Source organism: Phyllobates terribilis, unplaced genomic scaffold (assembly GCF_046119375.1).
Source record: "Phyllobates terribilis strain yellow unplaced genomic scaffold, ASM4611937v1 Scaffold_11__3_contigs__length_659146591, whole genome shotgun sequence".
NCBI lineage: Eukaryota > Metazoa > Chordata > Amphibia > Anura > Dendrobatidae > Phyllobates > Phyllobates terribilis.
Window position 1 is genome coordinate 32,100,832 of NW_027362771.1, and position 14,435 is coordinate 32,115,266.

Sequence of the window (14,435 nt, forward strand, 5' to 3'; positions counted from 1 at the left end):
ATCTCATCCCAACGTGCATTGGGGGACAATGAGGGAGAGGAGGAGGAGGAGGAAGAACAGGAGCTGGTATCATGTGCTGTAGACGGGAGTACCTGTACAACTGTCATACCGTCGGTTCAGCGTGGGTGGCCTGAGGACAGGGGGGAGGAGGAGGAGAGCATGGTCAGTCGTCATCTTGGTGAGGACACGGAAGTCTTGCCCGTTACCAGTCTGGCACACATGGCTGACTTTATGTTACGCTGCCTTAACCGTGACCCTCGCGTTGTCAAAATGTTGGGTGACAGTCATTACTGGTTGGTGACACTTTTAGACCCCCACTACAAGGAGAACTTTCACTCTCTTATTCCTGAGGTGGAGAGGTCTACAAAAATGGATCCGTACCAGAAGGCCCTTGCTGCAGAACTGTTAAAAAAATTCCCATCTGAACACGCTAGAAGCAGAGGTCACAGTTCGTTGCCCAACCAAGGCGTACAGGCGAGAGAGATGCAACTCCAATCCAGCAGAGGCAGGGGAACACTGTCAACGTTCCGGGAGAGTATTCTGAGACCTGCCCAGCTTACAGGCCCTGAGGCACGGGGTACTCTCACAAGGAGTGGAAAGTTTCAAAAGATGGTGAGGGAGTACCTTGCCGACCGTACCAGCGTCCTCCGTGATTCCTCTGTGCCTTTTAATTATTGGGTATCCAAGCTGGACACTTGGAATGAACTTGCTCTGTACGCCTTGGAGGTCCTGGCCTGCCCTGCCGCTAGCGTATTATCGGAGCGTGTTTTTAGTGCCGCTGGGGGAATTATAACTGATAAGCGCACTCGCTTGTCAACTGACAATGCTGACAAGCTAACCCTTATCAAAATGAACAAGGGCTGGATTGGGCCAGACTTCTCATCACCACCAAATGACAGCAGAGTAACATAAAGTCAAATCCACTGTGTTATTTCGAGAGGTGTATTCCCATGCACCGCTTCACACCCACACATGGGTATACGCTTCCTCATTTCGGCTGTTTTTTGGTCTTCTCCTTATCCTCAGCCTCCACCACCACGATACCACCAGGGTGACCGTGGTCCATGTTGCCAGCATTGCAAGTTCCTCTGTCCTAATTTTTGTCAGCTTTTGCTTGGAAGGCATAGACAAGGACTATGGGAGACCCTCTCCCCAATAATGGGAATAATGTTTTTAATATGCTGTACTGCATGGCTCTTGTAAGGGGCATTGCAAGTTCCTCTGTCCTAATTTTTGGCAGCTTTTGCTTGGAAGGCATAGGCAAAGACTATGGGAGACCCACTCCCCAATAATGGGAATAATGTTTTTAATATGCTGTACTGCATGGCTCTTGTAAGGGGCATTAAAATCGTCTTGTTAAGCTACTGTGACCTCCACGTCTCTTCCAAGGGGCATTGATATTGTCTTTTTATTCCACTGGGACCTCCACGTCTCTTCCAAGGGGCATTAAAACCGTCTTGTTAAGCTACTGTGATCTCCACGTCTCTTCCAAGGGGCATTAAAACCGTCTTGTTAAACCACTCTGAACTCCACGTCTCTTCCAAGGGGCATTAAAATAGTCTTGTTAAGCTACTGTGACCTCCACGTCTCTTCCAAGGGTCATTAATATTATCTTTTTATTCCACTGTAACCTCCACTACTCTTCCAAGGGGCATTGATATTGTCTTTTTATTCCACTGGGACCTCCACCACTCTTGCAAGGGGCATTGATATTGTCTTTTTATTCCACTGGGACCTCCACATCTCTTCCAAGGGGCATTAAAACCGTCTTGTTAAACCACTCTGAACTCCACATAGTTACATAGTTTATAAGGCCGAAAAACGACAAGCGTCCATCCAGTTCAGCCTATTTCTTGTGCACTGCAGCTATTCCGCAGCGTTGATCCAGGGGAAGGCAAAAAAAAAAACATGCAGTATAGGCCAATTTACATCATTGAGGAAAAATTCACTTCCCGACACCAATCTGGCAGTCAGATTAAATCCCTGGATTAATTAACTAAGCATAAGATGTAATTTTAGGCGTCCAGGCCTCTCTTGAACTCATTAAGTGAGTTGGACATCACCACTTCCTCTCCCAGAGAGTTCCAGAGTCTCACGGCTCTGACCGTAAAGAATCCCCTTCTATGCTGGTGCAGGAACCTCCTTTCCTCCAGACGCATAGTGTGTCCCCTCGTCTTTGTCACCTTGTCACATCTCTTCCAAGGGGCAGTAAAACCGTCTTGTTAAGCTACTGTGACCTCCACGTCTCTTCCAAGGGACATTAAAACCGTCTTGTTAAACCACTCTGAACTCCATGTCTCTTCCAAGGGGCTTTAAAATCATCTTGTTAAGCTACTGTGACCTCCACATCTCTTCCAAGGGTCATTGATATTGTCTTTTTATTCCACTGGGACCTACACCATTCGTCCAAGGGGCATTGATATTGTCTTTTTATTCCACTGGGACCTCCACCACTCTTCCAAGGGGCATTGATATTGTCTTTTTATTCCACTGGGACCTTCACGTCTCTTCCAAGGGGCATTAAAACCGTCTTGTTAAGCTACTGTGACCTCCACGTCTCTTTCAAGGGGCATTAAAACCGTCTTGTTAAACCACTCTGAACTCCACAGCTCTTCCAAGGGGTATTGAATTGTTGATTTTAATTACCTCTAACCTCCACGACTACTTTGAAGAACCTAGAATATAAGACATATTTTCAGTTGTGTCACACTTTTTTGTTAAGTATATAATTCCACATGTGTTAATTCATAGTTTTGATGCATTCAGTGTGAATGTACAATTTTCAAAGTCATGAAAATACAGAAAAATCTTTAAATAAGAAGGTGTGTCCAAACTTTTGGTCTGTACTGTATATATGCCCTCCATTCAGGTTTATATGACCCTCATCCTGGCCCATCCTGATAAAGATAGATAGGTATACAGTGGTGACCAAAAGTTTTGCATTTTTTTTAAAGTGTGATTACTTCTGTCTGGTTGTTGTGATGCAATTTTCCTGGTGATGAATTGAAAGTGCATGAAGTTGTCATCAATTAAGACCTTAATTTTAACCAAAATGCTTTTGAATATAGGTATGGTCACTTAATTAAAGAAAACTGACTGCCAAAAGTTTTGCATATACTATTTATTGATCACAACATAGAGAGTAATTAATTGTTTACAATGCCATACCTTAGTATTTTGTTACAGTGCATACTCAGTAATACCAATTGGCTTTACTTGCATCTAATGGTGACTAGTTGTTCCCGACGGCTTCTCCCCGACCGCCGCCCTGGATTGATAGGTCTCTCCCTACTTGCGCTCATAGCCTAAGACCTGCCAATTCAGGGCAGCAGGAGGAGAGAGACCCACCTGTCCGACTAGGCTCCAGGGCGGCTCAGTATCTGGCAGTTATTAAAGTATGTTTTTTTCTGAAATGCTATTTGAGATCAAACAGCCAATGTTTGATACATGCCACCCATGGATCGGGCAGCATGTATCAGCTGTTAGGTTCACTTTAAATATAGTGTTATTGTTTTCTTTAAACCTAAAAAAATCTGTAAAAGTGGTTGTAGAATCTCGAACACAAGCGTGAACGTAGCACACTGTAGGAATTCACTCTCTATGGTAATCGGATCATTCACACAGGCACAGGGTTTTGATGCCATAGACAGAACAACATTTATTTCCACAGGTTGCATAACACCAAAAACACAATCATAAACATAAATCCCTAGCCTTGTCCAGGCGCTAACTAAATAGCATAGACCCTGACTACTTCAGACACCGCTGAACTAGCCCTAGTTCAGTCAAACAAAACTTCCATTGTCCATAGCGACTACCGATACTTGTGGTTTGGTCCACACGGCATGTGCAGACTGTTCTCAGAGAGATTCGGGCTGTTCTCGCTCTTTAACTCCAAGACACATCTAGTCTGCTCAACTCCCCCAGGAGACTGATATAGATGAACGCCTAGCATGTTTAGATGCCGAGCTAGTCAGGTGCACCTAATCAGAGCCTACAGAGCTAGGATATAACCCTAGCCTACCTGACATTGCTATAACACCTATTCCAATCCTTGATTTACCGAAATCTCCAATATAACCCAACCACTATGAATATATTGGTATTAACAGTTTTCTTGGTGGTATGCAGATGTGAAGGTAGCCCAAGTTAAAAATGCTGTAATACATGTGAGAAATATGTATTTCCTTGTTATTGGAACAAAATATTGTAGTTGTATCAATGAGTAGTTACCACAAAACACTATTTCTTCATGACAAGCTTTGTTTATTACATAACATATTTTACAGAGAAAACCAGTGATCATAAGATTTTTATTTTTGGATGTACTAAATTAACAGATTAAAATGAGCTATTGTGGATTGTGGAGAAGGATCATACAATTTCCCCTGATTTCTGTACATAAGATGTTCCTCAGATGATGTTGGCTAAGATCCAGTTGATATATTTGGATACTTCCGTATACACACCAGGCTTATTCTCCTCCGCACAGCCCGAACCCCAGCTTACAATGCCAAATACATTTACTTTATCATCTACTTCACATACCAGAGGTCCTCCCGAGTCACCCTGTAGGTAATAAGGTTTCCTAGTTAGTAATAATCCCGTAAAATAGCAGAATAGAGAGGACATTTAGATCATAGCAAGAGTAATTGTCCATTCACAAGAGGCATAAAACAGGCTGACTGGTCTGTAGGCCATTGCAGAACTTATTAACTATATGGAAACAGTGGAAAGTCAATGGGTTATAGACGAATGTTGTAGTGTGCATTTATTTAAGTCAAGAACAGCCACCACAGAAGCACTGCCAAAATCCAGCTTACATATGTTCAGTTGTCTGGTTGTCCATAAGAAAGGTTTAGCATTAGAAAATGATGGCTTGGAACAGCTGTATTTATTATTTTCTTTATCACAGCATGGATTCCTAGTATTGATGAGCGAACGTGCTTGGATAACATGTTATCCGAGCATGCTGAAGTATTATCCAAGTATCTTTGATGTGCTTGAATAATATGTTTGACTCAAACACATTACCTGAGCACGTTCGCTCATCACTAATGCCTAGGCATCCATCCACCTTAGGAACCCAATGTAAAAAATATATATACTGCATGGTATATGTTTCTTTGCAGTAAACCTCTGTATTGGATAATGGAGTCTGCCACGCTTTCATGTACAGTGAAACATACGGTGTGTGGATGCATATTTGCCAGAGGTGAAAAGAACATTCCTGGTGACTTGGGTCCTATGGACACCTTACCATATACATTGGGAAAAGCTCTTGCTATATACTGTATGACCACATACACAGTGTGTACTTAGCCTAATATATTATATAAACTTATGGTGTGTTTACACTGCAACTGCTGGCCAGCACCATGTTGGCTGGCTGGCGGTCATTTAATAACCTGCTAAGGTTAAGTGCACACGTAGCGTTTTTGATGCATTTTCGCAGTGGTTTTTCCGTGTGGAAACGCATCAAAAATGCTTGGTAATCGCTCTGCTAGCTATTGCAATGGCAATCCTGATGTACAGTGCACAAGATGTGGAAATTTCCACTCAGGATTGGCATTGCATTTTAAAACGCAGCGTTTCCCGCCCATTGACTTTAATTGAACTGCAGCATATATAACAACAGCTTTAATTGAACCGCAGTATATTTATACCTTAGGATTTGCTTCGGTTCCATTAAAGTCAATGGGCCATGGAAACGCTGCATAGAGTAGTACCCAGGTCAGCTGGGAAGGACTAATCTCCCATCATTCGACTGCCGGTCCCGCTGATAACAGTGAGAGCGGCGCAGCTGAGGGGAGTAGTAGTCTCCTCAGTCGAGCTGGGACTGCCCGTGATGTAAAAAAAAAAAGTAAAAAAATATTATGCTCACCTGTCCGGTGCCCCCGGTATCCTCGCAATGTCCTCTGGCATCCTGATCCCTCGGCGGCCGGTGGTACACTGCTGGGAGACCGCTCGCTCCCAGCAGTGTACATCGCTGCGCTGCCAAGACCTGGGGTCATGTGAGCTCTCAGCTGAAGATCTGCTGAGAACTCACGTGACTTCACTTTATGGCACCAGTGCTACGTGGGAACATTGTCAAGAATGTTCCCACCAGTACTGATGCTGAGGTCATCAGGGCTAATCAGCTGATCTTCAGCTGATGAACCCCAGTGACCTCACTCCTGCAGCAGCAATGTACACTGACAGAAGGGATTACACCCGTCAGTGTACATTGCTGTCTTCTACAGCAGTGACATCAGTGATTGCTGATGTCACTGCTGTAGAAGTGACCCGGATCGTCGAGGGACAATCGTGATGGCAGTAATCATGGACTACGTCGTGATGGCAGACAGGTGAGGGATATGGCTGATTTTTATTTAAATTTTTTTTACAGAATATCGAGGGCTTCAAGGACAGAGCGTGAAATAAAAAAAAATTAAAACCGTGTGTCATTTTAGTTCATTAAAATACTTTATTCTGGCCGTGTCTTTTATTGAAAAAGCGGCAAAAACTTTACTACGCGGTTAGTAATGGAGACGCCCTCCATTAATAACCTGGGCTTCACGTCAGTCGCTGACATGAACCCCAACCCCATTACCCCACTCGCCGCGGCGCTACAGGGCAGTGGGAAGAGCAAAAGCTAAGCGCCAGATTTGATGCATCTTATGGATATGCCATTTCTGGGACTGCTGAGGGGTGATATTAGTAGCCGTGGAGGGGGCTAGTATCCATGGCCCTTTCCCTGGCTACTAATATCATCCCGCAGCTGTCTGTTCACACTTTTCTGGTTAGATTTTATAGGGGGATGCTACATCAATTTTTTTCTGGGATCCCCCTGTAATCTAGCCAGTAAAGGCTAAGCAAACAGCTGTGCGTGCTTATTAATAGTCAGGGAACATTTTTGGCTAATGGACCCTTCCCCGGCTAATATCAGCCACCAGCAGTCGGCTTTCCCTCTGCTGGTTATGAAAATGACATGGGAGCCCACACCATTTTTTTAAGAAAATTTTTAGGCTATGTGCCAATGATCCAGACGTAGCAGCGCTTTGGATGCAGCATATTTTTGCTGTGTCCAAAACGTTGCATTCTATTGAACACAGGTAAATCCACGTGTTCATTGAACCATGCGGATTTACCGCATTCAATACATTCTAGTGGTCAAATGCACGCATAGTGGACATGGGATTTCTAGAAATACCATCCACTATGCTGTAACATCTGGACGCAATGGGTTTGTATAAACATGCAGCGTCAATTCCGCAGTAGCTCCTGATCGTGGTCACGTACCCAAACTCACCCGCAGCATGTCAATTTCTGTAGCGGACACGCCAGTCCCGCAGCAGATTTTGACTGATTGAAGTGTCATTATATGCGGTGGATTTACATGTACCGACAACAAAAGTGTGGCATGAGAACACTGCCCCAGAAACTACAAGAAAGGAAATGCTAATGAAGATTGGGTGTAGGGGATTAGCTGACACCTAGCTCTTTTGTTTGGTGATGACAAGGTGTCAATCAGAACCTTTCATCAGCAAACCTAATTAACGTAAAGTAAAGAGTTAAATAAACACACAGACACAGTAAGCACTTTATTTGAAATACAACAGACACATTCTTAAATTAACCAATATACTCACCCCAGTTCTGATGTTAATCCAAGGGTTAAAGCAATGTCCCACGTTCCTTTTCAAATAACTTTATTTAGGTCCAAAAAGAATTCATTGATATACATCGCAGAAATTTCTGCTTCAAATCCTGAATGTGCACACATACCCAGATTGTTCAGTGTGAATAGCACGAGTACTGTTTACACAGAACAAAGTGCTGCAGAGAACCATGATTTTTTTTGAAGCCTAACAAATCATTTCACCCTATGAATGAGTGTTATTGCCAGGTGATCGGTGTTAGGTGTTTTCTGGATCTGAAATGGGTTCAGAATCATCAGTGGATTTTGTGGTCTCTCATTCTGGTCCAGCCAGGGCAGATGCTGCTCAGCATCATCATCAGTCCCAACGGCTAGCTGGTGCACAAGATGTACAGGTTGTCTCTTGGGTTTTTGTTCCTAGCAACATGAAGGATAGGTTGCAGAGGGAAACAGGGCTGCTACAGCCGAAGTCCAGGATTCACTGCACTGAGCATGCCCGTGACATGCCGGACCGTGATTGGTCGTTTGGGAGTCAGCTGATCCGGTGACCTGGCACCGCCTGATTGGTCGCGGGTGACGTCACCAATAATGTGACGGTGGGCAGGGCTTAATCTTTAAATAGCCCGCCCACAAACATGGCGGCGCGCTCTGATCATTGAGCTATGTTGGTGTTACTGTGTGGATGCTTGGTCGTTTGGGCTCCACGTGTGCTTTAGCTTCTGTCAGGCAGGTTTAGCGGGGGATAGGCAGCCTTAGATGGAGGGAGACAGGTAGCTTCGTCTGACAGTCCGGCTCCAACAAAGGGGTAGCCATACACCCCGAGCAGTCTGCAGACGCCGTATTCCCGGCACCGCTTGTAAGCCGCGTGGAGAGATACTCCTCAGTCCAGTAGCACGCCGGCTGGGAGCACGTATACGCCGGCGTGAATCACACACGCATCTTAGCGCCAGCTGCGTAGTCCCAGTGCAGTAAACAGGGCTACGGATACATTATTTATCGCACATATCTCGTGCAGTTAACGGAGATAGTGCAAATCCCTATCCCTATTCCCGTTCCGGTGTGCAGTAACACGGAAGGGATTGTTATTTCTGTTGGTTGTTGTGCCTTCTTACCCAGAAGGTGTTCGGCCGCAGTCCTCCAGGCTGCATCGCGGACCCCGATTTCGGTTGCTTTCCATTATTTAATAAAGTTGTTTGCAACCGTCCCCTTAACAATCGGCAGGTCGTTTAGACTGGACTTTTATCATGAAAAGATCATTCCTAGGAACATGCAGTGCAAATTGATCTTTGTACTAGACAGGCTAAAGCTGTAACAATTCTAACAAACAGAATGGTCCATTTTGATTAATTTGCTGGATCATAAGACTTGCCAGTCTAAGTTTGAGGTATCTAGGGGCTCATGCAGATGTCCGTGGATCTCGGTCCGATCACAGACCACATTCTTCAGACTGGCTACAGGTCTCGCATGACAGCCTCATAAAAATACATGAAGATTTCATGCTCCGGTCAGGAGACTCGCGGCCAGTCCATGCAGGGAGGTTGCAGTTCTGGAATATGAAAAAACTGGAGAAAAATGGGTTTCTGGTCGCATCACATTTGATCCTTCTCAAATCTTTGGCAGATAATGTGCATTAACATGTTTTTGCGACCCTCTTGACTGACTATTTGCAATAAAACTTTTGATAGTTCTAATATCATGCCCTAATATCTTAACAATTTCAACAGTGCTGCATTCCTCTGGAAGACTTTGAATATGCAAATTGCCTCTTTAGAGAGGAAGAGGACTAGAGCTATAATGCCAACTGTAATATGCAGCAAGCCTAAAAGTCAATTTTGACCCTTTAACGAGCATTGCTATATGACTTAGGATAAAAGCCAACCCTAAATCTCAATTTGCAGACAGTATTTAGGGGTGTGGCCCCTTGTCAGTGCAAAGTATGAGATCTGATGCTCTGTACACAGTGAGCAGGACTGTAATTGCTACCCAACACACTGACCAACAGTCCTCTCTGCACACACAATAAGTAGAGCAGGCTGTTAATCAGTGTGAAGGGTGCGTTCGTGCGTTCACTGTATAGAGAGCGGTGACTGTAATGACTCCCTACAGTGCCATGATGACAGGGAACGAGCTGCTGCAGGGAAAACAAAATTTAATTTCCTCCCAGTAGCAGCTCTTCCAGTAAGCCAAGCAGTATTCAAACACCATTTAACGTATTTTTCGCTTTATAAGACGCTCTTTTTCCCCCAGATTTGGGGGGGAAATAAGGGTGCATCTTATAATGCGAATAAACCTTACTGGCTACAGTGGAGCGGAGTCCCAGGGTAACTGCTGGTGGCAGAGGCAGGAGTGGGGCGATGCTGTGGGCCCCATGCTGGGAGGAGGAGGTGTTTAGATGTGCGACGCTGTGGGTGTTCATCGGTGCTGGAGCTCCACTGACATTTTAAGAAAGCCCGGAGCCCCTGCACTTACATGGTATACAATGCGGTGGACCCTGGGAAAATGGCCGCCATAGGCGGCGCATGCGCAGATTGAGATCTCGGCACCAAGATCTCATCTTCAGAGATCTTGGTGCCGAGATCTCAACCTGCGCATGCGCCGCCCACGGTGGCCATTTTCCTGGTGTCCACCACATTGTATACAATGTAAGTGCGGGGGCTACGGGCTTTTAAAAAATGTCAGCAGAGCCCCCGCACCACTGAACACCCGCAACATTCCCACGCACCTCCGAACACCCTCTCCACCCAGCCTGAGGCCCACAGCATCGCCCCACTCCTGCCATGCCCAGCTTCCTGAAGCAATCACCCCGGGACCCCGCTCCACCGCACACCCGGTAAGCAATAAGACAAACTGACTATAAGACACACCACAATTTTATTAAAAAAAAGTTTTTTCCCATTTTTCTTCTCAAAATTTGGGGTGTGTCTTATAATTCGGTGGCGTCGTGTAGTCCGCAAAATACGGTACTTGCAGATTACAACTTTATTGGCAGGTGAATGGCATTTTTGAAGCTGACAGGTTCCCTTTTATTGATCAGTATGGTGGTATTATTCAGTCCCTGCTGTATGTGTTGGTAATATATGATCATGTAAGTGATATTATTGCTTTAGTGGGTTTTGTGCAATAACAGGATGGTGGTTATATTTAGACACTTTGTGGTGGTAATATATGATCATGGTGTGGTGCCATTATTTTCTCACTGTATAGTGATGTTATTGTTAATATTGGTCTTGGTATACTGGGTTTTGCTCATTAATAGTATTGTGATAGTATTTGTTATTTGGTGTCTGTATGACTATTATTTAGAAGTCTTACTTGGAAAATTATATTGTTGTGTTTGGACCATAAGGGTATGTGCCCACGATGCGCAAATGAAGCGAAAATTTGCACTTCATTTCCGCATGTCGTTTTCCCGGAAAAACGCATGCGGAATTTGGCACGCGTTTTTCGCACGTAATTCGCGCGTTTTGCACATGCGGAATTGCCTTGCGTTTTCTACTGCATTGTAGATGGCAATTCCGCATGCGTAAACGCACAAAGAATTGACATGCTGCGAAAATTTCTGCACATCGAAAACGCTGCGGAAAATTCCACAGCATGGGCATTACAATTGCGGAATGCCATAGGGGACCATGGCAGACCGCTAACATGCGTATTTCATGTGTTTACGCTGCGGAAATTTCCGCACAAAATACGCATGAATTACGCATCGTGGGCACATACCCTAAGTTACGCTAGTTACTCACAAATTGGGAAAAAAAATATTTGTTAGAACATTAACAAATAATACCAATTTTAAAATGTCCACAAAATAGTGTCAAGCAAAACTAAAATCATACCACCATAGATTTAAGTACATGTTCTGTTTGTTATGTTAGGTGTATAAAAGCATTTCTTAAAGTGTAAAAATCCTTGAAGGCTGGGGGTAGGTACACAGTGACTTTAGCTGCAATACACATAATGTAAGGCAGCATGGTTGTATTTGCGACCATCAAGCTGCCATGATGTGCAAGTCACAAAAAAACTAAATAATAATCCAAATGGACGGGCATTTCACCAGGTTACTTTCCATTTGCGAAATGCATTTTTTTAGATGCAATATCATACAATTGTAATGTAACTATCTTCTATATCTGAAATATTCCTTTACTCTTTATTATCTGTTCACTAATTATTGTAATGCAGTATCCTCACTCACCTGGCATGCATCAACACCCCCTTCTAAGAAACCAGCACACATCATCCCTGGAAAAATCTGATTACCATGGACATTTGGAGACTGACACTCTGAATTAGGGATGACTGGCACATGTGCTTCCTGCAGAAATAATGCATAATGATCTGCTCCTGCAGATAGAAAAAGGTCATGAGCATAAACACAGGCATGTTTCTGTAAAGCATCAATTGTTTACGGCGTGATGTTCTTACTCTCGTATTGATGGCCCCAACCGATCACTTCACAGTGTTGTGCATTTGTGGCACTTCTGTTGGCTTGTGGTAAACAGGCAGGTTGCACAAATTGTGAGAACTCAGCACAGGTCCCTTTTACATCCTGTAATTTGACTAGAGCTGTAAAAAAATGCTATATATTATAGTCAATGCAACTGATCAGCCTTCAAATATTCATACAATTTACATCATCATCTAACTTAGAGGATCTCCACCTTATTAATAATTGCAATCATGAACATTGAGAAATTCTATGGTTAGCCACTGTCAATAATGCTGTTCATATGTTCAGACTTTTGAATCGTTAAATTGGTTCAGGTTTCTAAAATGCTAAATGGTTAAAAAGAAGTGATCTGCATATATTCTTCTGGTATTTTCTGCTTGGAAGATGCTCTGTTCTTTACTATACATGTCAATGGGAAAAATGTAAAGCGTTTCGGCAGCATCTTTGTTTTAAAAACCACTAGCACTTTCTTCATTATTCTATAGAGAAAAAAAAAGACTAAAAAATGGCAGTAAAACCATGAAAAAACTCTATAAAAAAACGCTTGTGGCCAAAAACATAAAAACAAAGTTTAGGAAATGGTCGGAAAACCGATACAAAGAACGATTCCGGAAAAAAACGCCAGTTTCCTGAATCATTTCTGATTCTGTACCAGTTTGCTGTTGCACTTTTGTTCAAGGTTATTGTACTTGTTGTTTGCTATGAATACCCCCTTTTTCACATGTAAAGCGCCATTGAATAAATGGCGCTATAATAATAAATAATAATAATTTAAAAACAGCGCGAGTTTGCCTGAGTATAAAAGAGGTCATATGCACATATTCTTGAAAGTGACCTGTCAGCAGAACAAAAAAACAGTATTTATTTCAGCCATAGAATACGTGCACACAGCCTCTTTTTTTAGGTGAATTTCACCTGGAATGTGCCAAAAAAAAGAGAAAAAGGCAAAAAATAATTAATATACAGGTGCATCTCAATAAATTACAATATCATCAAAAAATTTATTTATTTCAGTTCTTCAATACAAAAAGTGAAACTCATATATTATATAGAGTGATTACAAACAGAGTGATCTATTTCAAGTGTTTATTTCTGTTAATGTTGATGATTATCTACGCAGTAGATGTCATAGACAACGCTTTAGGAAAAACAGTGATGGTATTTTCCTAAAGCGTCTTCTGCATCAAAAACGATGGGAGTATGCTAGTGTCTAAAGGATGCCAGTAATGTGAATAAGACCTTAGGCTGGGCTCAAACAACCGTATTTCATGGTCTGTATACGGATTGCAATGCCGGGACTGACCACGCATCTCACAACCTCATACAGTACATGTCTATGAGACTAAGTTCGGGTCGAGAGACCCGCTGTCAGTCCGAGCATTGCAGTCCATATACGGACCATGAAATATGGTCGTGTGAACCCAGACTTATAGTATTGCTAAGAAAGGGGCTACATGATGACTTTGACTGTGATGTGGTTAGACTTCATGCGACTTGCTTGTCACAGCCATAGTACCATCAGGGTCGCAATGTGACCCCATTCACTCATATTGCGCTGTAGCAGGGACACCTAGCAAAGTTTGATCGCTTGACAAATGGCTAAAGTCGCCATGGAGCCCAGCCTAAATGTCTGTGGACACTCATTATTATTGAATTCAGGTGTTTCAGCCATACGCATAGCAAACAGATGCATAAAATCAAGCACACAGCAATGTAATCTTCATGGACATACTGTACACATTGGACTACAAGAAACGCCGATGTGCCAGATTGTCCCTGCCCTAATGTAAGAGCGGCATCACTTCCGTCATATTATTTCCTGCAGCTACCTGGCTCCTTACATCATACCTATATCATTCTCATATGTCTCATCAGAATAGGCTTCATGGAGAATGTATTTCTGCACTGGGAACATGGCAGTCCGATAATCTGACGTGTTGAACACATTCTGTCCTAGGACCACACTGATCCTGTTCACACTCGGTCTGTAAAAAATGGCAGCAATTGCTACATCAATATAAACATTTTGGTACGGTAAGCATCTAAGTCAGCTTATGCAAATAAACCTGAAGAAAGGGGCTGTGACAAGAAAGTCTTTTATATCATGCCAAGGATTTCTAAAAAATTGGACCCGGTGGCAAGTATATTGTCATCCATGTTCACGAGCCGATAATCGTGAATGAGAGTTTGTAGGACAGCCCTTTCCCGAACATCTGCCAGAGATTAACCCAACAAAAGTGCAAAAGAGAGGGGGATATGATTATTATCATATGATTATATCATTGGCAGCTTATCCCTACATGTGAACAGGGGACATGCTCCAGATAACACACTTAGTATATAATG

General features: G+C 43.2%; 1 protein-coding gene across 2 annotated transcripts in view; it reads right to left on the reverse strand.

The window, feature by feature from the left end:
* Positions 1 to 4,245: 4,245 nt before the first annotated feature.
* F12 (coagulation factor XII) overlaps positions 4,246 to 14,435 on the reverse strand; it is an 87,163-nt gene continuing 76,973 nt past the window's right edge. For both annotated transcript variants that reach the window (XM_073651174.1, XM_073651175.1), the window contains exons 11-14: positions 13,938 to 14,074; positions 12,065 to 12,205; positions 11,835 to 11,983; positions 4,246 to 4,569 (exon numbers count right to left, since the gene is read on the reverse strand). In XM_073651174.1, coding sequence (XP_073507275.1) covers positions 4,414 to 4,569; positions 11,835 to 11,983; positions 12,065 to 12,205; positions 13,938 to 14,074 — 583 coding nt within the window. In that variant the 3' untranslated portion in view covers positions 4,246 to 4,413. The remainder of the gene's footprint in view (positions 4,570 to 11,834; positions 11,984 to 12,064; positions 12,206 to 13,937; positions 14,075 to 14,435) is intronic.